The 24284-nt window shown below is 42.1% G+C and overlaps 1 protein-coding gene across 3 annotated transcripts in view; it reads left to right on the top strand.

The window, feature by feature from the left end:
- Positions 1-22961, top strand: part of RBM17 (RNA binding motif protein 17) — a 30425-nt gene extending 7464 nt beyond the window's left edge. For all 3 annotated transcript variants that reach the window (XM_063445459.1, XM_063445461.1, XM_063445460.1), the window contains exons 4-12: positions 1524-1690; positions 2803-2900; positions 9352-9408; positions 11802-11940; positions 16559-16710; positions 17138-17214; positions 18993-19091; positions 21259-21331; positions 22652-22961. In XM_063445459.1, the coding sequence (XP_063301529.1) occupies positions 1524-1690; positions 2803-2900; positions 9352-9408; positions 11802-11940; positions 16559-16710; positions 17138-17214; positions 18993-19091; positions 21259-21331; positions 22652-22749 (960 nt within the window). In that variant the 3' untranslated portion in view covers positions 22750-22961. The remainder of the gene's footprint in view (positions 1-1523; positions 1691-2802; positions 2901-9351; positions 9409-11801; positions 11941-16558; positions 16711-17137; positions 17215-18992; positions 19092-21258; positions 21332-22651) is intronic.
- The last annotated feature ends 1323 nt before the right edge of the window (positions 22962-24284 follow it).

The raw sequence follows: 24284 nt of genomic DNA, 5'->3' as shown, positions 1-24284 counted from the left end.
AGTAAGGACCACTAGGGGAGGGGAGGGTAAGGACCACTAGGGGAGGGGTGAGTCAGGACCACTGGGGGGGGTGAAGGAACACGGGGGTGGGGAGGTAAGGACCACTGAGGGAGGAGGAGGGGAAGTCAGGACATATGGGGGGGGGAGGGGGCGGCAAAAAATGTTTTGCCTACGGCGGCAAATATCCTTGCACCGGCCCTGCACACACTGCACACACACACTGCATTCATGCACACACACACTGCATTCATGCACACACACGCTGCACTCATACACACACGCTGCACTCATACACACACGCTGCACTCATACACACACACATACGCACACACTGCATTCATTATACACACACTGTAAATAAATATTCAATTAATATATTTTTTTTAGGATCTAATTTTATTTAGAAATTTACCAGTAGCTGCTGCATTTCCCACCCTAGTCTTATACTCGAGTCAATAAGTTTTCCCAGTTTTTTGGGATAAAATTAGGGGCCTCGGCTTATATTCGGGTCGGCTTATACTCGAGTATATACGGTAATTTGGGAGTTGGAGTTTAGGGGTGTCTTTTTATGTTATTTTTGTGTTTGCATGTTGTGTGAGTTTTTGATTGCTGGGATGTCTGCACATACACTGCCGCATACATACTTGCTCAGATATACATACACATTAACAAACAAATACACACACTTGCACTTTCACACATGTTGACTCACAGATACACACACTAGCACAAAGACACTCACTGGCACATACACACACTGAAACACAGATACACACATTGACACATACACACACCAATACACCCAAACACTGGCACAAATCTACACACACACACACACACAGTTTATAATTGCAGCCACCCTCCTGTTAGGTTACCTTTTTTTTCTGCAGGAGGTTGACTTCCTTGGAGTGCTGCTAGTGTGTGAGGTCAGCAGCAGCTCTCTCCCCCATCCTTCATTCTCTCCATCCCACTTGGCTAGTTCTATGTCTGGGAGGATGTGGCAGGTTGTCACTTCCTCCCAGCATCCAATACTACAAGGGCCCGTGGCACCTCACCCTCTGTTCATCAATACCCATCGGATGACCCTAAGTGCTTGGGTCACCCAATGGGCATATAGCAGCGGAACACCAATTGGGAAATGCTGCATTAAGGTAATGGGAATTGTTGCATGACTTTTTACCCCTGGGTGAAAACAGCTGGACTTTGGCCAAGGGAGTACATAAATGGTTGTTGTAAATTAAATGTTGTTGTTCTCAAATGACATCCATAGTTTTTGCAAGGGGAGTGGTGGACCATAACACAAATCCCTGTAAGTGTATTACTTTGCAGTATTTCGAAAGGCCATGATGGCTCAGAGCTCCACATTGATTGGGTTTGGTGAGAAAATCATGTCTGATGTACTGTGTACATAGCATTGTAATTCTATGGTCGTAAGGAAAGTTGTGTTTATTCTTAAGGTACTGGATGATTTTGAATTGTATTATTTATAATGCTTCTTTTTAAATGTTTGTTGTATTCTACAGGATCCAGTTCCCAGTGGCTTCACTACCGGAGAGGCTCTGGTACCATTAGCAGATGAGTATGACCCTATGTACCCCAATGAATACGAGAAAGTAGTGAAACGTCAGAGGGAGGAGAGGCAGAGGCAGCGTGAAATTGAGAGACAGAAAGAAATAGAAGAAAGGGAAAAGTAAGAATCTAGAAAAATTAACAAAAATACCTGTGCATTAACTGAATGAAATGTTACACATGCTGTAATTATAAAATAAATACATTTTATTTACAGTTATAAAGTCCTATTAGGGAATATGTTGCTCAGCCGAACATGCTTAGTTAATTGCATATTTTCTGGAGGAAAAGTTTGATACACATAGGTTTACACAGTGCTATCTCTGAGCATTGGCTGGCAACCACAGCTAAACTTGTCAAATTTGTACTCTATTATGCTTTACGTAATGGAATACAACAGCCATCAAAACAACTTTAGCTTAATGAAGCAGTTTGGTGTTTAGATCATGACCCTGCAGACTCCCTGCTCAATTCCATGCCATTTATGGGTTAAATCACTTTGTTTATATATTAAAAACCAAAGAAAATAAAATGTTACTTGCGCTTTCTCCTTAATCCCTATGTATATTTAGACAAATGGAGGTCATTTAGTTGCTCCAATGGCCATTGGAGGGAATGCCCGCCTGCCAACGTCAAGGCAGACCCCCCTAAGCGGGTCCTAACACTGACCCTTCAGCCTGCTTCCTTGAGCTTCTGGCAAAGATATCTCTAATGAGACAGAAAGGGGTATTTTTTATATACACCCCTATACTTATTAACCCTTAATAGGGAACACATGGGTTGGGCAGCAGCATTGTTTATATATACCTAGACAAACCTTCCTGCATGTGACATTACACATCCTTCCTAAACATGCCCTGTAAAGAGTCATCTAATGTTTCCACTTCCTATATTGCAAATTCTGTTTAATTTTTAATTTTCTTAACTCCTGCTCTGTTGATAGCAGGAGCCTCATTTATGTAATCAAAATTCAATTTACAGAGCGGGGAATAAAAACCTTTTAAAGTAAGTTATCCTCTGATTGAAAATGAAACCATTTTTTTTTCATGCAGTCTGGGTCAGTCACAGCCAGAGGAGGTGTGGCTAGGGCTACATAAACAGAAACAAAAGTGATTTAACTCCTAAATGGTAGATGAGAGTAATTTTGATGTTTTTTTCCTGGTAAATGCTTTATAAATCTCAACCCATTATATAAGTATATATTTTAAAATAAGATTTCAAACTTTGTCTTAGGCGAAGAAAGGACAGACATGAAGCCAGTGGATTTTCCCGTCGTCCAGATCCTGAAGACGAAGAAGACGAAGAATATGAACGAGAGAAAAGAAAGAGGGGTAAATTTTTATTATCATTTTTTTTGTGTGTGCTTGTGCACACACAAACCCAAAAGGGCTGTTCTTACCTGAACATGTATACTTTATGAGGGTGCTGCTGGGGACCATTAATACAACATACAAGACCTATTGCACTCACTCACTAAACCGCAACTTTAAGGCTCAAAGAATTTAATAGAATTTTTTTTTTATTTGAATTAGGCAAAAATAGTTGGGATATAGTTACAGTATATGATCATACATTGCATAAGGCTGCCACAAAACCAATGCACCACATTTTTGTCTGGTCCTGCTCTTATGATACTAATCCCCTTACTTGGAAATCCTTGCTCTGGTGCTTTCTGCAGTGCAAGGTAAAATAGGGCCCTGGGGTGCGGGGCCTGACTGTCATGGAGCAGAGACATGCTTTGCTAGAGCTCCTCTCCTATGCAAATTTGAACTGCAGTTCTCATCCTCATTCTGCCTCAGTGGGAATTATTTAAGCCACTTATACAATTCCTGACTCAACTGAGACCCACTGTAGGGTGTAAAAGTTGGAAAGGAGTTTACCTGCTGTACAGCTCATATCATGCGGCCTGATGCGCACCGGATGAGGGAAAAGTCCGATCTTCTGGGCCGGAGCTGCTCGATGGCAATCAACACCAAACTGGAGTCCCGTTACCCTCCCCTCCACAGCCCCTCCCCCCCGACCAGTGGGGGTGATCACGGTCCACCAGGCTGCCCCAAACTAGTAGGAGTTGGAGGCCACGCCACAACGGCTACTATGAACTTCAGCGACATAGCCAAAACGGCGTACTCAGAGTGGGTCCCCGGCAACACTGAGGACAAATCTGTTCAGGCTGGACAGAATATTCAACAATTTCTGGCGCAAGGTAGAGAATAGCATGCACCAACTTGTTCTTAGCCAATCGTGCGACCACTCATTGAAAAAGCCAACCCCAAACATACAGCAGAAGATCACAGCTGCAGAAGCACATCGGGCCCCTACTTGGCGGTGAGGCGGGAAATGTGCCAAGCTACGACACACAGCTGCTCGTCCACAAAGGGGTAAACACTTACCTCAGTCACCCCCCCAAAGTCCTCACATGTCCCAGTGGCAGAAGCTCCATCCTACGGCAAAACATACACCGTGTTTCCCACAAGCACAAGACAGCGCAGAAGCACACAACCGAGCAGTGCAGACACATGCACCCAAGCAGACATCGCAAGTCGGAGATCTTGTGGGGAACCCCAGGCCTGGCTGGAGATTTGGCCCATCAGCATATATCTTGGATCCATGGCACACAGCATGCATCTTTATTACGTGACTATGCTCTGTCCATGGAGGGCATAGGTTGAACATGATCTTGGGACTGAGCTGTGCGGAGAAGCCACTCACTTTATTCTCCCTACAAATCTGATTTGGCGAGGCTTCTGGTTCTATTGCTCGCTGCCTACAGCAGTGCATCTTTATTCGTTGTACGTAGTTTCTTTTATTTTTATTTAACTGTTTTTATCCTGAGGCTCCGTCTATAAATCTCTCGCTAGTCACATAATTAAGCCTCCCAGAGAAATAATCTTGTTGTTTCTACTCTTGTTCTATCTTGTTTAATAATACCAAGAGTGCAGTATTTTGATGTGTTATGCTACATTTATACTCTATACTCGTTAACTATACAAAGTCCTGGGTACCCATGTTAAAAGAGAGCTATGAGATGTTGCACCTTACCTTTTACACTCACTCAGCAATTTAACCCCTTAAGGACAATGACGTGTGATATGTCATGATTCCCTTTTATTCCAGAAGTTTGGTCCTTAAGGGGTTAATCTAACATGCTAACACCTAATCACCGGTCATTTACAAGTCTAGAGTTTATCCTAAAACTATGAGGCCAGAACATACTAGGCAGACAGCTCTGTTTCTTCATCCTGCTAGTAAGCACTAGATACTCATGTTGTGATAGCTACATGGGCATAACAGTTTAACCTTCGACCAGCAACTAGACTTGGTAGCCTAACTTATTATTATTATTATTATTATTATGTTATTTATATAGCGCCATCAAATTCCGCAGCGCTTTACAATGGGTGTGGACGAACAGACGTAGTTGTAATCAGTCAAGTTGGACATACAGGAACAGAGGGGTTGAGGGCACTGCTCAATGAGCTTACATACTAGAGGGAATGCTAACTTGTGAATGCACGCCAACAATCCTGTTGTTCTTGCTTTTCCTTTTACCTTTAATTTTATAAAAAGTGCACTACTCATGACATGTTAAGCAACCTACCTGTGATTTCACCTGTATTATATCATATGTCAGTTTACACATCTTTGTCTACCTCTGCACTACCAAAAATAAAGAGAAACAAAATTATGCCCTGGAATGAGGCACCTGTGACAAGGAGGGGTAAAAAGCAACATGTGTTGGTCTGGACATCCAAATATATTTACATATTAAAACCAAGAGAGATGCACTTACCTTACCATGCATACATTATAAGGGTGCTTTTGAGGCCAACGCATACAAGATCTCTAAAAAAACAAAATCCACAGAATTGAATAGTTTGTTTTTTAATTTTAAGGACACCTCACATGGGCAAAAATAATGGGGATTTAGTTAGAATTATTTATAAACTATTTTACCATGATGGATACATTGAGATTTCTCTAGTTTGCAAGTATGTCTTGGGTCTTTGTTCAAAAAACATTGCATCGTTACAATAGGATACAATATTCCAAAAATACAATATACAATATACAATATATATATATATATATATATATATATATATATATATATATATATATATATATATATATATATATATATATATATATATATATATATATATATATATATATATATATATATATATATATATTAGGTAGAAAAGAGATGCACTCTTTGGTCTTTAAACAAAATCACTGGTATTTATTATCCAAAATCACAACGAGATATGATCGACGTTTCGACCTATTCAGGTCTTCCTCAAGATCTATGTTGTGATTTTGGATAATAAATACCAGTGATTTCTTCTTGAGGAAGACCTGAATAGGTCGAAACGTCGATCATATCTATGTTGTGATTTTGGATAATAAATACCAGTGTTTAAAGACCATAGAGTGCATCTCTTTTCTACCTACTGTCCATACCCAGCGTGGGATTGCACCAGGGCATAATTTTCTTCATTTATAGTCCTTGAAATGGTGAGTGCCACTATCTGTATATACCGTATTTATATGTGTATGTATGTATGTATGTGTTCACAGAATTGAATAGTTTGAGTGGTGGATTATGTGCTGAGGTATATTGCCATAGATCTCTTAAAAGATTTTAGATTGAATGAAGATTTGACTGTGTCCCTAAGTTTATTCTATATTTGCGGTGCTCTGTAGGAAAATGAGGATCGTGCCACTTTATTTTTGTATTGCGGTATGCTAAATATCGTGCTAGTACTTAATCGTAGGTTATAGGAGGTGGGAACATCTGGGGAGAGCTACTACTCAGGTAGGGTGGGAGCGTCCCAGAAATGCTCTTATGCACAAGGCTGGAAAGATGAAGAGTGCCTCAGGATTCCAGCGATAGCCAGTTTAGCTCTTTTAACATGTCATAGTTAAGGCTCATGCATTGCATAAGACTGCCACCTCACCAACACAACCCATTAGCAGGTACTATCCTGGCATAGTGGCAAGCTTATTCAATGTATGATCATATATAATGTAACTTAATCCCTGCAGTTCCTGCAGTTCCTGTCAGCTCTCTCCTCCTCCGCGCCGTCCGTTCAGCACCTCGGTCAGCTCCCAGTGTAAGTCTCGCGAGAGCCGCGGCTCTCGCGAGACTTACACTGGGAGCTGACAGAGGGAGCTGCACAGACCGCGCGGAGGAGGAGAGAGCTGACAGGAGCTGCAGGAAAGGTAAGTACAGCTCTGCCAGCACCCCTCTCCCCCCACTGAACTACCAATGACACTGGACCACCAGGGAAGGAGCCCCCCTCCCTGGCCAGCTAGCAAGCAGGGAGGGGGGACGAAAAAAAAATATAATAAAAAAAAAAAAAAATAATAATAATAATTAAATAATAAATAATAATTAAAAAAAATAATAATATAAAAAAAATAATAATAATTAATAATATATCAAATGCCCACCCCCACCAACACATACACAAACACACACTGCATCACACACTGCATCACACACTCACACTTCATTCATATACACACACTGCACTCACACACACTGCACTCACACACACACACTGCACTCACACACACACACTGCACTCACACACACACACTGCACTCACACACACACACTGCACTCACACACACACACTGCACTCACACACACACACTGCACTCACACACACACACTGCACTCACACACACACACTGCACTCATACACACACACTGCACTCATACACACACACTGCACTCATACACACACACTGCACTCATACACACACACTGCACTCATACACACACACTGCACTCATTATATACACACTGGAAATAAATATTCAATTAATATATACGCACACACACTGCACTCATACACACACACACTGCACTCATACACACACGCACTGCACTCATACACACTGCACTCATACGCGCACTGCACTCATACGCACACTGCATTCATACGCACACACTGCATTCAATATATACACACACTGTAAATAAATATTCAATTAATATAATTTTTTTAGGATCTAATTTTATTTAGAAATTTACCAGTAGCTGCTGCATTTCCCACCCTAGTCTTATACTCGAGTCAATATGTTTTCCCAGTTTTTTGGGGTAAAATTAGGGGCCTCGGCTTATATTCGGGTCGGCTTATACTCGAGTATATACGGTATTTGATATCCATTGGCTAACTTACTTTTTTTTTTTTTTTACTTGGCATGTCAGTCTGTCCTGGCACAGCCAGACCATAGAGTGTAAATTAACTTAACCTCCTTGGTGCCTGGAGGATAACACATTTTTTTTGGAACTATGGAAGGTGGGCCCTCTTTTATTTACAGGCCCACTCGGACGTTGGTTTCGGCACACCACAACCAAATTTTCATCTTAGACACTATCCATTACATATTAAATTCCGAGCACAAAAATATATATTCCACTGTTAAATGCTGCACATTCTGACATATAGCAGCTTGCTATGTCAGATTTGTGCCAGTTCATGTTAATTCTGTGTACAGAGAGGTTTGTTCATATGTGTTCATCCTGCATTCCAAAAGGTTTTGCGCTTGGCGGGACTCAGGTAACTGGGAATCTGCGGCAAAACTGTTTGCCCCCTTACCAGAGAATGGCACCAGAGTAATCTGCAACAGCGGGCTGTAATGGGTATGATGTACAGAGTAGCCCTTTTAAAGGACACTCTAGAGTACCAAAACCACTATATATTAAATGATTTTGGTGCATGGAAAAACTCCTTTTACTTGGACAAAATAAAACCTTGTCGTTTCTGAGAAAAGGGAATGTTTACATTAGTCCAAACTGATTTTCAAAGGTCTTCATGTTCAGCATCCTCACAAACAGGGTGATGACCATGAATGCGTTTAATGCTTCTCTGTAAGAAGCATTGGTTTGGACCGGAGTCCATAACTGATGATCTCGTTGTGGGTGGAGCTATTCCTGAAAGGAGACTGTTTGTGAGCTGGATTACAGAAAGTTTAAAGGCTTTCCTTTTTTATTTTAACAATCAGAATTCCTAAATATAAATTAAAATGTAAAAAAAAAATCCAAAACATAAATTTGTGTTAGTGTTCCTAACACAGGGAAATTTCATATGCAGTATTGGTGTACTTTTCCCCCAGGTATAGTTTGTAGATTTATTTTTTCTTTCTTATTGTGAAATAAAATGTAAATAAATGCTACAGATCTTTTCTAATGTTTAACCCCTCGATACCAGAAAATCTGTAATTAATTGGCTTATATGTATATAAGCTATTTTAGACATTCTCCTGGTGCTGCCTTCACAGCCTATGTTACAATAAGACTGTATGTGAATGGTAGCTATTGTAGAATGTGTCATATTTCTCTGTGTGACTTCTTAGAATGTATTTCCTGCTACTGAAGTAGCAAAATGAGACATTTTTGTGTGAGGTAAAACAAATTAACTAGATGTGTGCCACAAAAATAAATATGTACATATGATAAAATGTTTGTTTTTTTGTATGCTCTAACATCTAGTTTATTTTTATATGACTTACTTTGTTGTTGTTAGAGCTGTGGGACACAAATGCCTATCTCTGACTTAAAATTATTAAAATAAATGTACCGTAATAAGAAAAAGTAAACATCACAGCAGCATATAGGTACTACTGCAATACTAAGTGATATATATGTGAACTTGTTCACTTCAACTCTTGAACATACTGTGCATGTGTTTGGAAAGTGGATGTAGTCAGAATGATTAGTTTTGTGTCAAATATATTTTAACTAATTATATGGTTTTATGTTCACAGTAGTAGGAGGAGCTGCTATTGCACCACCAACATCCCTTGTTGAGAAGGACCGAGAATGTAAGCTTTCAATAACTTTAGGAGATTATGTATGCTTATTTTTGACACTAGGTGGAGTACTTCTACTTTAGAATATATATTCACGTACATATGTTACATTTTACAATGTACATAGGTTTGACACGTCATTGCTTATGACAAAAATGTTGCTGCTTTACATGTGTTAGTTATGACAATTGTGTACATGGATAACTATAGCTATGCACGTGCTATGAGAAAGCAGAAATACTGCTAACCTCTGTTCCTTATATAAAACAGAATGTATTTAAACTTTCAGTTTGTTTAACCTAGATCTGTTTTCACTGTGCATTACTAAGTCTATCATCTTTCCTCAGTGTTGCTGTTCCAAAAGAACTAATGCAGTATACTAGTATGCCTTATAATAAAACATAAACGTGGGCACAATGAAAATTATCAGTTCGTCTGAATGAATTTGGGTGAAAAAACATTTCCATCTGTCTGAACCAAATATCGTTCATTGGGCTATGTGGTTTGGATGAAATTCAGACCGTATTTTGGAATCTGAATTTCATACGGACTAATGAATTTCTGTGATCTATGACTGCATATTGCAGCTGTTTAGAGGATAACTCCCGACATCTGTACTCTTGTGTGCATATTTTAGGATACCAAATTACAGAGCAGATTATTTGATAGGTCCCTTATATTGTATTTTTATGGCAATCCCACATAAGAATATTAACCAATTTATTGAAGCATCTACTAAGCAGCTGAAATATCAAAATTAAGCTCTTTTCTTAATGTTGGTCTTTCAGTTGTTACTAGAAGTATAACAGAGGTTTAAATCCTCCCTTGTGATTCACCGACCAAGCTGCAGTTAGGAGAATGTCATCCCCCCTTATTATATTTAGAGATACAATCAATGAGTGGGGCTAGGTGGGACAGTAGGGCCCTCCTTTTCCAGGTTATTATATTTAGAGGACCCACTTGCCACCACCGGGTAGGCACAATAGGGTCCCTCCAAGTTATTTTAGGTACTGGAACCACAGAGGTGATGCTCGAGTATCGAATGATATATGTGGCTCCCTGGTACCAACAAGGGTCTAGCCCAGCTGGTATCTTAAAGTCTTGATGGTCTGTGCTGTCATCAAACCCTGCATGGTGTAGTCAGTCATGCATTCGTTAAGGGGTTACAATATGTTTGAATGTTTAAAATGGATATCTATAAATACATTGAGCTGGGTTATCTTCAGCTTTTGTGTTTAGTTAAGCTTTGAAAGAGAATAAGAAATGGACATGAAGCAGAACTATTTGAAGAGACTACCTGCATCTGCAAGATGTATTGTTTATTTGCTATTATTTGGCTCACTTGAACACAAACATTTAAAGGAACACTATAAGCACCAAAACAACTACAGCTTATTGCATTTCTTCTGGCGAGTAGAATCATACCCTTCAGGCTTTGCTGTAAACACTGTCTTTTCAGAGACAATGCAGTGTTTACATTACAGCCTAGTGATAACTCCACTGGCCACCTCTCAAATAGTTACTAGAGGTGCTTCCTGGGTAAGTCCTGCCTAAAATGCATCCAAACATTCAGTGTCTCCACCCTCTGCATGCAGACACTGAACTTTCCTCATAGAGATGCATTGATTCAATTCAGCTCTATGAGGAGATGCTGATTGGCCAGGGCTGTGTTTGAATCATGCTGGCTCTGCCACTGATCTGCCTCCTTGGAAGACTCAGCCAGTCCTATTGGGAAGCATTGTGATTGGCTAAGACCACCACTTCTGATTATGTCAGAGGCAGTTCACAAGCAGAGGCAGCAGCTTCAAACTTGAATACAAGTAAGATTTTACTATATTTATGGAGGCAAGGGGTTCCAAGGGGGCTAGATGGTGGTATTGATACTATAGGGTCAGGGATACATGTTTGTGTTCCTGACCCTTAAATGTTCCTTTAATGAAGCTGTTTTGGTGTATAGATCATGCGCCTGCAGTCTCACTGTTCAAATCTCTGCCATTTAGGTGTTAAACTGCGATGTTTATGAAACCCTAGCCACGTCTCCCTACGAACGTCCTGAAAAAGAGTCTGTGAGTCACATTGTGCTGTGCAATCTGATTTTAAAATGTGTGAGTCACAGCCAGGGCATAAACAGAAACAAAGGTGATTTCACTCCCAAATGGCAGAAAATTCAGCATTGAGACTGCATGGGGTATGAATTACACACTCTTACTGCTTCATACAGATAAATTTGTTTTGGTGCTTAGTGTCCCTTTAATTTATATTAAAAGAATATTTTTTTATTATATGTAATCTATAACATTTGTTTTATTTATATGTGCTCTACAACACATCTTATAGATATGTTTTAGATATATATTGTGATGACAGTGTTCATAATTTGAATGGTGTATTTTGGCTTCTTTTAGCTATTGTGCCACAATATGATGACGAACCAAAGCCACGTCCTCCCGTTGCAAAAGCTGCCATACCACCACCGATGTATGATGAGCCAGAGAGATCACGTTCACCACCGATGCCTAGTAATTCCTTCTTAGCAAATATGGGGTAAGGAATAAAGCCCTTACATATTGAAAAACATGACTTATTACAACTACATCCGGTGTATGTGTGTGCATTGCCAAAATATGTGTGCATGCCAAAAAAGTAATGTTTTATTTGTGTAAATGTTTTTTGCATTATAATAGAATGTAAGATATTAGAAATCAATGGTCACATGACGATAAGCTAGCACCAACATACTGAAAATCTTTAACAAACTAAGATTACATTTACTTATTAAAAAGGGCATTCCAGGCATTGACATGAGCATATTAGGTGCTAGGTTACAGTTAAAGCGGCACTGTCATGCCGAACTTGCCTTTCCTCAATCTCTTCCTCTTCTCCCCCTCTCTCAGGATCTGTTATTCTTTTCTTCCTGTCTTCTTTAGTTTTCTTTAAAATCATAAGACAAAGTAGGGACTCTGTCTTATGGAGGATTCCTCCGCTTGACCAGCTCTGACCAGCGGAGGAGCAAAGTGTGCTTCATTTCCGCTGGTCAGAGCAATTTTCCCATGATCCCTAGCTTTCCTCCCAGTTCCCACAATGCTTCCTGTCAGTATTGCCGAACGTCCTGTCACTTAGACAGAACGCCGGCAAAACTGCCGAATTGCATCCTAACAGAATGAGCACTGTTTCTCCATTGGTGTTAGGATGCAATTCGGTACTTTGTTCGGATCGGAATTTCATTCAAATGAATGAAACCCCGATCCTCCATTGCTGTGGCTGCATCTTGCAGCCGCTTAGTAGATAACTCCCTAATTCCCACGGTATCAGGGAGCTATCTACTAAAAGGCTGAAAGACCTAAACTGGTCTTTCAGCCAACTTTACTAATACTAAGTAAAAATGAATAGTAAAGAATATGCCCCTACTCGCTATACCGCGAGTAGGGGCATGTCTAATAAGCAGTGAGCAGCCTGTGGCTGCTCACTGTAAAAAAAAAAAAAAAAATATTGCCCCCCACCCGTAAACGACGGGTGGGGGCTTTAAAGTAAAATAAGGGAGGGAGACCTATTGTCCCCCCCCCCGGCCCCCACCCCTGAGCGGTGGGTGGGGGCCATAAAGATAATGAGGGGGGGGGGACGGACCTACTGTCCTCCCCCCCCCGGCCCCCACCCCTGGGCGGCGGGTGGGGGCCATAATGGTAATAAGAGGGGGGGACCTACTGTCCTCCCCCCCCGGCCCCCACCCCTGGGCGGCGGGTGGGGGCCATAATAGTAGTAGGGGGGGGGGGACCTACTGTCCTCCCCCCCGGCCCCCACCCCTGGCCGGCGGGGGGGGGGGCCATAATGGTAATAAGAGGGGGGGGACCTACTGTCCTCCCCCCCCCCCCGGCCCCCACCCCTGGGGGTCGGGTGGAGGCCATAACAGTAGTAGGGGGGGGGACCTACTGTCCTACCCCCCCCGGCCCCCACCCCTGGGCGGCGGGTGGGGGCCATAATAGTAGTAGGGGGGGGGGACCTACTGTCCTACCCCCCCCCGGCCCCCACCCCTGGGCGGCGGGTGGGGGCCATAATAGTAATAAGGGGGGGGACCTACTGTCCTCCAGCCCCCGGCCCCCACCCCTGGGCGGCGGGTGGGGGCCCTAATGGTAAAAGGGGGGGGGGGACCTACTGTCCTCCCCCCCGGCCCCCACCCCTGGGCGGCGGGTGGGGGCCATAATAGTAGTAGGGGGGGGGACCTACTGTCCTCCCCCCCGGCCCCCACCCCTGGGCGGCGGGTGGGGGCCATAATAGTAATAAGGGGGGGGACCTACTGTCCTCCAGCCCCCGGCCCCCACCCCTGGGCGGCGGGTGGGGGCCCTAATGGTAGAAGGGGGGGGGGGACCTACTGTCCTCCCCCCCGGCCCCCACCCCTGGGCGGCGGGTGGGGGCCATAACGATAATGGGGGGGGACCTACTGTCCTCCCCCCGCCCCCACCCCTGGGCGGCGGGTGGGGGCACTAAGTAAATTCCCCCCCCCCCATCAAGGTGACTAGGGGTGCCCAAGCCCCTAGTCACCCACCCCCCACCCAAATAAAAAATGCCCCTACCTATCCCCCTCACCCTAAAAAATAGTGAGGGGGGAATAAAATTGCTAACCTGTAAAGTAAAATTAAACTTACCATTCGACGTCTTCTTTTTTCTAAAATCTTCATTTTCAGCCCCAAAAAAGGCCAAATAAAAAACCATCATAGCCGTCGAACTAAAAATAAAATAAAAAAACCCGACGAAAAAGAAAAAACCTGAGCGCACAAAAAAATAATCCATCTTCACCCATGGAGGGCTCCGCGCAGACTGAGCTCCGCAGGGCGGGGCAAGGCTTATAAAGCCTTGCCCCGCCCTGCAATTAGCCTAAGAACACTCTGATTGGTGGGTTTAAGCCAATCAGAGTGCTCTTTGTAATTTTACAAGCGTGGGAAAGTTCTTTGGAATTTTCCCACGCTTGTAAAATGACACAGAGCACTGTGATTGGATGGATTTCAAGCCATCCAATCACAGTGCTCTGTGTCATTTTACAAGCGTGGGAAAGTTCTTTGGAATTTTCCCACGCTTGTAAAATGACACAGAGCACTGTGATTGGATGGCTTGAAATCCATCCAATCACAGTGCTCTGTGTCATTTTACAAGCGTGGGAAAGTTCTTTGGAATTTTCCCACGCTTGTAAAATGACACAGAGCACTGTGATTGGATGGCTTGAAATCCATCCAATCACAGTGCTCTGTGTCATTTTACAAGCGTGGGAAAATTCCAAAGAACTTTCCCACGCTTGTAAAATGACAAAGAGCACTCTGATTGGCTTAAACCCACCAATCAGAGTGTTCTTAGGCTAATTGCAGGGCGGGGCAAGGCTTTATAAGCCTTGCCCCGCCCTGCGGAGCTCAGTCTGCGCGGAGCCCTCCATGGGTCAAGATGGATTATTTTTTTGTGCGCTCGGGTTTTTTCTTTTTCGTCGGGTTTTTTTTTTGCGCTCGGGTTTTTTATTTTATTTTTAGTTCGACGGCTATGATGGTTTTTTATTTGGCCTTTTTTGGGGCTGAAAATGAAGATTTTAGAAAAAAGAAGACGTCGAATGGTAAGTTTAATTTTACTTTACAGGTTAGCAATTTTATTCCCCCCTCACTATTTTTTAGGGTGAGGGGGGTAGGTAGGGGCATTTTTTATTTGGGTGGGGGGTGGGTGACTAGGGGCTTGGGCACCCCTAGTCACCTTGATGGGGGGGGGGGGGGAATTTACTTAGTGCCCCCACCCGCCGCCCAGGGGTGGGGGCGGGGGGAGGACAGTAGGTCCCCCCCCATTATCGTTATGGCCCCCACCCGCCGCCCAGGGGTGGGGGCCGGGGGGGAGGACAGTAGGTCCCCCCCCCCTACTACTATTATGGCCCCCACCCGCCGCCGGGGGGGGGAGGACAGTAGGTCCCCCCCCTTATTACTATTATGGCCCCCACCCGCCGCCGGGGGGGGGAGGACAGTAGGTCCCCCCCCTTATTACTATTATGGCCCCCACCCGCCGCCCAGGGGTGGGGGCCGGGGGGGGAGGACAGTAGGTCCCCCCCCCCCCACCTATTAATATTATGGCCCCCACCCGCCGCCCAGGGGTGGGGGCCGGGGGGTGGAGGACAGTAGGTCCCCCCCCCTTATTACTATTATGGCCCCCACCCGCCGCCCAGGGGTGGGGGCCTGAGGGGAGGACAGTAGGTCCCCCCTCATTCCCATTATGGCCCCCACCCGCCGCCCAGGGGTGGGGGCCTGAGGGGAGGACAGTAGGTCCCCCCTCATTCCCATTATGGCCCCCACCCGCCGTCCAGGGGTGGGGTCCGGCGGGGGAGGACAGTAGGTCCCCCGTCCCCCCCTTATTACCCTTTTTTTTTTTTTTTTTTTTTTTTACAGTGAGCAGCCACAGGCTGCTCACTGTTTAGTGGACATGACCCTACTCGCGGTATAGCGAGTAGGGGCATTGGGGAGATTTTAATCTCCCTTGTGCTATTATGGGGGTCATATTGACCCCCATAGAGTGAGGAGAGGACCTGGGGGGCTTATGAAGTGGTGGGGAGCACTGCTCCCTGCCGCTTCTGTCTTTACATATTGCAAGGAGGGAGCTGCACGCCGGTAGCTCCCTCCTTGTAATAAACCGAACAAACAAACGAACACTGATACACAGTGTTAGTTTGTTCGTCTGATTTTTTCTATTCATTCATTCGTCTGTCTGATGAATGAATGAATAGGTGAAATTCCCGTTCGCATGTCCAGATGTTTCACTGGGCATGTGCGGGAATCTCAGGGCTATCTAGTGTGGGCAGATGACGTGTCCCACAGGGACTTCACCTACCCACACAAAGATGGCGGCGCCCTGAATATAGATCGGGGCAGAAAATAAAGAATAAAAAATAGGTAATGTGGGGGGCATAGGGGCATTTGGGGGTGACTAGGGGGTCGATTGGATGTAGTTGAGGCGGGAGGGGGGTTAAAAAAAAACGGAATTCGGCATGACAGTGCCGCTTTAAGTATAATTACATACAAATTAAAGAAATGCTAATATTATGGCCACAGTAATAAGAATATTTTAGAAAAGGCTTTGATTAAGCATTAGCAATGTATTACCCATGCAGTCAGAATTTTTTATTTTTATTTTATTTTTTACTTTACAGTGGAACGGTGGCTCACAAAATAATGCAGAAGTATGGCTTCCGGGAAGGTCAGGGTCTTGGAAAGCATGAACAGGGGCTCAGCACTGCGCTTTCTGTTGAAAAAACAAGCAAGAGAGGAGGCAAAATTATTGTTGGGGATTTGGCAGATAAAGGTATGTTTGTGATTGCGGAGTTTCATGGGAAATTAAGTAGTTACAGATTTAGATAAAATTTCTATATGATCTGCCAGAAATTGAATTCATAAATTGTCATGTAGTTTAACAAATAACAGTACAAACTGCGTGGCAAAATAAGGTTGACAACATCTTGCCACATTTTTTACAGCATAAAGACAAATTTTTGAATGTCTCTACACACAACCGTTTAGATAAAAAATTAAAAAATAAACTTTTTTCACACAACACAGAAAAAAAGAATAACTAATTTGCTGAGAACTAGAATATTTTGTGTGACAAATGACCCCTCAATTGCAGTCTGTGCAGATATAATGTGCAAATGTGTTGTAAATGTATAAATTGTGCCTACAATGCGTGCGTGGTGCGCTTAGCTTGGATTAAGGTTTGTATTTCTACCTTTCAGTTGACTCCTCAAAGAAAGCGGACCCAAACCCTCTGACAGAAATGTTAAAGTGCCCCACCAAGGTTGTTTTACTACGGGTAAGAAGAAAAACATATGTATCAAGTTTTTCTATTTCCTAATCAGATAATTGCAAGCATCAATTACGTAGCATTTGTTAGAAGTACCTGTGTATACAGTATTTCAAAAAGCCAGCAGTAGTAAACATGTATTTTTTTTTTAGACACTTTTTTTTTTTTCAATTTATGTTTTTATTGGTGTTTTATATAAGACATTGATAAACATATTATATAGTGTGATTACAATAATGTGAATGAGAATGCAACAATGTATAAAGAAAATACAGTAGTACTGTTTGCATCATTTGATCAACGTTGAATAAGATGAATAAGATAAGATGAATAAGATGCATATGAATAAGATGTGACCTGCACTATTGTGCCTTATGCCAATACCCACTGGCCTCTTGCTCTTTGCTCTGCAGCTTAGTCTCGTAGCTCTCTAAACAGTTTGTCTATCTGCAGCGCTTTACTTGTAGGGGTCTGTGCGCTGTTTCTGGGTATTGGAGTCAGTCTCTTGATGCCGGCACCTAGTAGCCTGACTGGCTTGCGATTGGTTCGCGTGGAGTGTTCCGTCACTGCTGTTGGTTCTGTGGGTGGTGGGGTACCTATATTCTGCGGTTTCCCCAAGGCAATGAGCCTCAAAAAGCCGTCAGAGTCTCCCTTTGATGTGAGTGTGTTGCTCTCACCATTGATGTCTGTGATTAGGGATCCGTCCATACCCCAGCGGTACTTGATAGCGGCGTCTCTCAGTTTCCGGGCTATGGGTGCTAACTTTCTTTTTTCCAGTAAGGCCGAGAACGGTGTATCTGGAAATATCGCCACTCTGTGTCCTGCATGTTGCACTGTGCCCAGCTCCCTGGATCGGGTCAGTACGGTGGCTTTCGCGGAAATGTCACGTGTGACTATTATAATGTCTCTGGGTGCATCCTTAGGTGCTGCCGCTGATTTGCGCACCCTAAATGCTGCAGTAATCAAATTGCCGGTCGGAACAGGGTTTATGCCCATGGTTGCCATGAGGTCTTGGGTGTAAGTCAGGAGCTGCGCATCCTGTACTGTCTCAGGTACTCCTCTTAGGCGCAGGTTTTTTATCCTGTGCCTTGCCTCCATGGTGGTCACTGTGCGTTTTAGGTCTTGTACCTGGGTCGTAAGATCCGTTTGAGCTTGTTCCATAGCGCAGATTTTGCTGTTTCTGGAAGCCTCTCGGAGTTCCAGGCCTTGGACCGCACGGCACACATCTGCCACTTCCGTTTGAACTTTTTGGAGATCTTCTCTCCATATTTGCCGCATTTCTACCAGCAGCCTCCTGATATCTCCCTTTGTGGCTGGGGTCCCGTCATCCCCGGAGTCTGGCGTTTCGTATCGCTCTCCTGATCGGGGTGAGGGTATATCCTCCTCCTCAACTGAGGATTCTGAGGTGCAGCAGGCCGCAGGCGCCATCTTGTGTCTCTGGGAGGGTGTAAAAGCTTGCCGTATGTCGGGTTGTCTTGGTGTAGACAGGCCCTGAGGCTTCTTGTGCTTCTTCCCCATATTCTCTCCGTGGGGGGGATAGCTTTTTCAGCTGGGATTGTAGTCGCTTTCTCGCGGTTTTGCCGTTTTTTGTCTATTTTCCGAGCGGAGCTCTGCAGGAAGACGTCCGCTCGGTTTAGTCGCTGGCCACGCCCCTTTAGACACTTTTTAAGTGCTTTTTGCTTATGCATTTATAAATTCAGTTCAATATTGGTGCAATTCCAAAATGCAGTTTATTGTAGCTTTCTGACTCTGTTAATAAACATGCACTCTCTTCTGTTTAACCACAGAACATGGTAGGTGCCGGAGAGGTTGATGAAGATCTAGAAGCTGAAACTAAAGAAGAATGTGAAAAATATGGAAAAGTTTCAAAATGTGTTATTTTTGAGGTAAGTGCATTTTTCTATTTATATTTGTCTTGGCAGAAATCGTATGGAGTTTTACAGGGATTCAAGATGAATGGCTTTATTGTGTTTCAAGAATAGTCTAACTGTATATCTTAAAATTGTACACCTGTAGATGCATTCGGGTATACTTGCATAGGTATTCCATTCCCCTAAAACTTAAATGAAACACTACAAGCACCATAACCACTACAGTGTGCCCTGGTGTCCAACCAAAGGAATTAGTCAAATTGTTTACTAATGGTTTTAATTAATTACTACATCTGTTGTGCACAGGTAGTGCGACTTCTGTTTGTTCTCCTGAGCTAAACCCTGCTGTGCATGGTATGTTCATTGGCAGACAATGTCTAAGCACTCTCAGCCAGTGAACCAAGTCCTGACTACTTACATGGGTGGGGGGAGGCACTGTAGTGGTTTTGTTGTTTGGAGTGTTCTTTAAACTATAAACTCCTTTTCCATTTTCTTTTCTTTGAAGTTGCCGTTAGCTCAAACACAGAGTGTTTTGATGGTCACATTGCATTGACCCAATTTAAATGTTATCTCTTATGCTTCCTGCAGCACATATTCTTCATCACTTCCCAGCTGTATAAACTGTTCATGGCATACAGATGTTAAAGGAAAGAGGGGTGGAGGTGGATTGGAATACAAATAGTAAATATTCTAAATAGGTGTAAAAAGAGACTAAGTTATCCAGGACTTGGGGTTTTCTCTCCCCCACTACCCCTGGTTACTAGTTGCTGAGAACAATGGTGGTTGGAAGTTATTTGTTTTATTTTCTCAATTTTTTATTTTAATTCCCTTCTTAGTTCTGATAATTACTGCAAGAGTAACTTGTATTTTTATATGGATTTGATTCTGACTAATCGTTTCTGGTTTGGAATCTAAGATTTATATCCATTAAGTAAATAAGGCATCATGCCCACAATCAGTATGCATTTACTAATGTTTTTTTATATTTTTTTTTTAGCTGAATTGACAGTTGATTATTGTTTTGGTTTAACAGTTTATCCTCTACATTTCCTAATAACAGTGCTTGCCTCCCTGTTTTCCCTGATGTCATTGCTTGACTGATTAAATATGATTTATATGCCTCTTGTGTGTTCATTATTAAAGCTTATTACCACATTGTGGCACTGCATCTATGCTTATGTTTGACATCAAAAAAGAGGCAAAACCAGTACTAATGTGCTTTGAGGCTAAAAGTATAGAGCTGATGTGTCTTTCTTTATTAACATGATAATATTCGAAAGGTTTACGTACTTCCTGGTTTATCCTTGGTTTGCCTTTCACTGAAGCATCATCCTTTTTCTAAAGGGGAAAAATGGCTTTTTGTATTATTAAATTGCATATTGGTGTTTTGGTGTTTTCATTGAGATGATTTTGTTTGTATGTGTATTTTGACGTGTGTTTGAAGGAGGTGTGAGTAACTGGGAAGCCTCGTCAGTCTTGATTTTTTATTTTTTTATTTTTTTTATTTGCAAGTTTGGAGAATCTATGAAATATTTTGCATTGAGATTTTTTTACAGTCTGGTGGTGGCTGCACCTATTCCAAGTGATGCTTGTGCTGGCCCAGGCCACATATTGATTTTCTTAACTGCAAATTATTTTTTCTGAAATGTGCTTGGGGTTTCTCTTTGACCAGAACAGTACCTCAGCATGGGCTTTTCACTTTTTTCTGGCCCTTGTTGTCTGCATATATGTATAAAGCTGTGTTTTATTCTTAATTTTGTTTTCTTATCAGGAGAGTTGTGTATCAAGCATTCCTGGTAGTTAGATTTTTACCTTAATACTGTCTGCTTTTATTTCTTTTTCTTTTCTTTATTTCTGGTTTTCTGTAAGTTAATTCAGCATTGAAATAGTGAGACACTTTACATGTTTGCCTTTGACATTATTTACCTTGACTAATGGTATAGTTAGGGTTAAATCACTTATTTGTATCTTATAAAGCTAGTCTTTGATTTGCATGAGGAGGAATTCTGCTAATTTGTGTAGGCTTTACCTGTCTGGATTATACTGGCTAAGTGGTAGCAGTGGTTCCTATGTGTCTGATCCCTGATTATAACTTTGTTTGTGTGTAAGGGAAAGTTTCCAGCCATTGTGTGGACATGGGTGATAGCACATATTTCAACTGATCGGTTTGTTTGCATTCTAGATCCCTGGTGCTCCTGATGAGGATGCTGTGAGAATATTTCTGGAATTTGAACGGGTGGAGTCCGCAATTAAAGGTAAATTGCATAGATTATATAAGGCCCCATTTGCTTGACAAGTTTCTGCGGGAGGGTTGGAATACTAGTGTGGTGATTACACACTATTATTAATTGTTACACTCATTTGCTAAGGCTTGCAAATTGAATTGCATAAGACAGATGACTCTTTGGCAAAAATCACTAATCTAATTTGCAGATGCTTGTCTTCTTAGTGGTGTGCCTACAGTATAATGTACACACATGCCTAATTAAACTATATTTAAGATCTAAATCCTTTCAATGCAATATAGGCGGTCAAACCATAACTTTGGCACTTATGCACATTTTTATTTCCTGATTGTTTCAAAACCATGTATAACACCTTCTGCCTATTTCATTCCATTACCATTGGTCCGTTTTACATTGGGTTGAGTTTTTCATCCTTGTTTCTAAATACAAAGTAAGTTTCAAATTTGAGAAGAAATTACCCAAACTGGGGATAAAAGATTTGTTGGTGTTCAATTCAACTGTTTTGGCCTAAAAATTTAAACTTGACAATTCACATGCTGGTGAAGAGCCCTGTAATTGTGTATGAAATGAGATTGATCGTACAGTTAACACATTACTGAAGTAACCTGCAGACGTTAATTGCTTGGAGAATGTTTGTTTACAACATGCCTCTTCTTTTTTTTCCAAGATAATTCAAATAAGTGCTTAGCTTATTACAGGCTTGCATAAGCAAACGTGTGTCTAGTGGCTCTTACATGTGTTTCTATAAAGGAATGAATCACCCAGGCCATGATACCTTTAAGTAGCCAACAATGAGAGGAAAATGGGACAAATGTGTTTATACAGTGTAACCCTTTTGTTGCTAAACTGTTTTATATTCCTATGCTAAAACTACACTTTTGCATTAACTGCATTTTAACACCCATATGTTAGTGTTCTGCGAGTAACTCTCGTATGTTATATGCAGAAAATATTTTTTTTAAATCGCTCCCATTTAAAATGCAAAAATAAAATTACTTTTGATTTTAATTTTCTATAATGTGAACCACACCTTTGGCAAATATTGTTGATTGTGTCACTTTTCTGCATAAAGCAAGTATTGCAATTTTCATTAAATTGCCAGATTTAATGTTGAGAATCTGCTATGTTTGCTAGGGAATTGTGTATTTAAATCACACCTAATTTGTAAAACAAAGAACACTTGCTTACTCACAACTGAAAAATATAAAAAGTCTACTCATATTGTTGATGTCAGATAGGTATTACTCAGCTGCCCGTAGGTAATTTATTGTTGAACGGTATTACATTTTTGATTTATTGCATCTGATTATTCACTTGCTTCTGTTTCAGCTGTGGTTGATCTAAATGGAAGATATTTTGGTGGCAGAATAGTAAAGGCATCTTTCTACAACCTGGACAAATTCAGAACTTTGGATCTTGGCGATTAACAAGAGATTGAGACCGTCTCTCTACAGGTTGCCATGGGCTGTCTGTTTCAACCAAGTGGAAAGGACATCTCTAACTAACCCATAGTGTGTAAAGTGCCCTGCTCTGCTCTCCTTTGATACACCGGGTTATATTTGTCACGTTTATTGTGATGAGCTTTTTTTCCCTTTGTTACTTTTCGTTTTATACCATAAAAGACTTTGTGAAAACACAACCTTGTCTTGCCCACTTTTTGAGAGCCGTTTTTTTTTTTTTTTTTTTTTATAACGTGTTTACGCCAATTATGCACTTGTTTCCCGAGCATTTGCTGAGTGCTATTTCTTATATGGTGTTTTATTATTGGGCTACATATATATTTCTGACAGTGTCAAATCTGCACAGATGTATTTTAAGTTGTTGTTTTAATTGTGTCAAGTGTTTATTACATTTTAATCTTTATGTAAAAAAAAATCTAAATTAGAATTTGTTTTGTTACCAATGGGCAATACTTTTTACTAATCTGTTTACAATTATACATGTTTAAAGAGCAGACCATAATAGAGTTCAATATCCTAAACATCACATAATCTGTTTAATATTTATAATTTTTTACTTTTTAGAGGTAACATAAACGGTTAATGATTTTCTGGACTTGGAATATTTTTTTTTTCAACTTTTTTACCTCTTCCATAACTTTTATTCCATTTCTATTCCAAAAGTGGTTAATGAGATAACTGAAAAAAAAAAAGTATGTGGAATTCAAATGGTCACTTGTTGATTTAAATGTCATGATGTTGAAGAGGAGGTTTTTGTAGTCTTAAAGTAGCTCTGTCACCTCAAACTTACCTTTCTTCTATTTTATTTTTTCTGTCATATGGTGGCAGTACCAGTGGGTTTTGCTCCTTCCTGTGGACAAGCATCTAACAAGCTTAATTAACTCAACAAAACCCCTCCCCCTTGCCCTATAAGAAGGGCTATCCGGCAAAACCAACCTCAGTTTCCTTTCTTGTCCCGAGAGGGAAGGACACAGCATCTGGAGGGTGAGACACACAGGCTGCTGGTCTGGGGGATTCCGGTCCGAGAGCTGCCCGGGCGGTTAGCTGAGAGACCATGCTACCTCCGTTATGGTTACGGAGCAAATGGATACATTGCCTCTTATGCCGAGAAGGTTCCGGCGAATACTTTCTGGAGGCGGTCTTGATGACCTGCGCACAGCGGTGGAACGCACGCCCGGGAGGTGATGCGTTCCACCAAAAGTTTCCGGTGGTGCGCATGCGCATGCCGAAACTTTATAAAAAAAAAAAAAAAAAAGCGCAAAGTTTGATGCTCGGCATAGATGAAGCTGTGCAGTACCCACTGACAGCATGGATGCTTGCCAGAAGTGGTACGCCGTGTCACCAACCCCCCACATGGTTCAGAGGCATTTTGAGGTGAGGTTTTTATAAAAAAAAAAAAAAAAAGCGCAAAGTTTGATGCTCGGCATAGATGAAGCTGTGCAGTACCCACTGACAGCATGGATGCTTGCCAGAAGTGGTACGCCGTGTCACCAACCCCCCAC

Source organism: Pelobates fuscus, chromosome 3 (assembly GCF_036172605.1).
Source record: "Pelobates fuscus isolate aPelFus1 chromosome 3, aPelFus1.pri, whole genome shotgun sequence".
NCBI lineage: Eukaryota > Metazoa > Chordata > Amphibia > Anura > Pelobatidae > Pelobates > Pelobates fuscus.
Note: the sequence above shows the minus strand (reverse complement) of the source record. Positions and strands in the feature narration are given on the sequence as shown.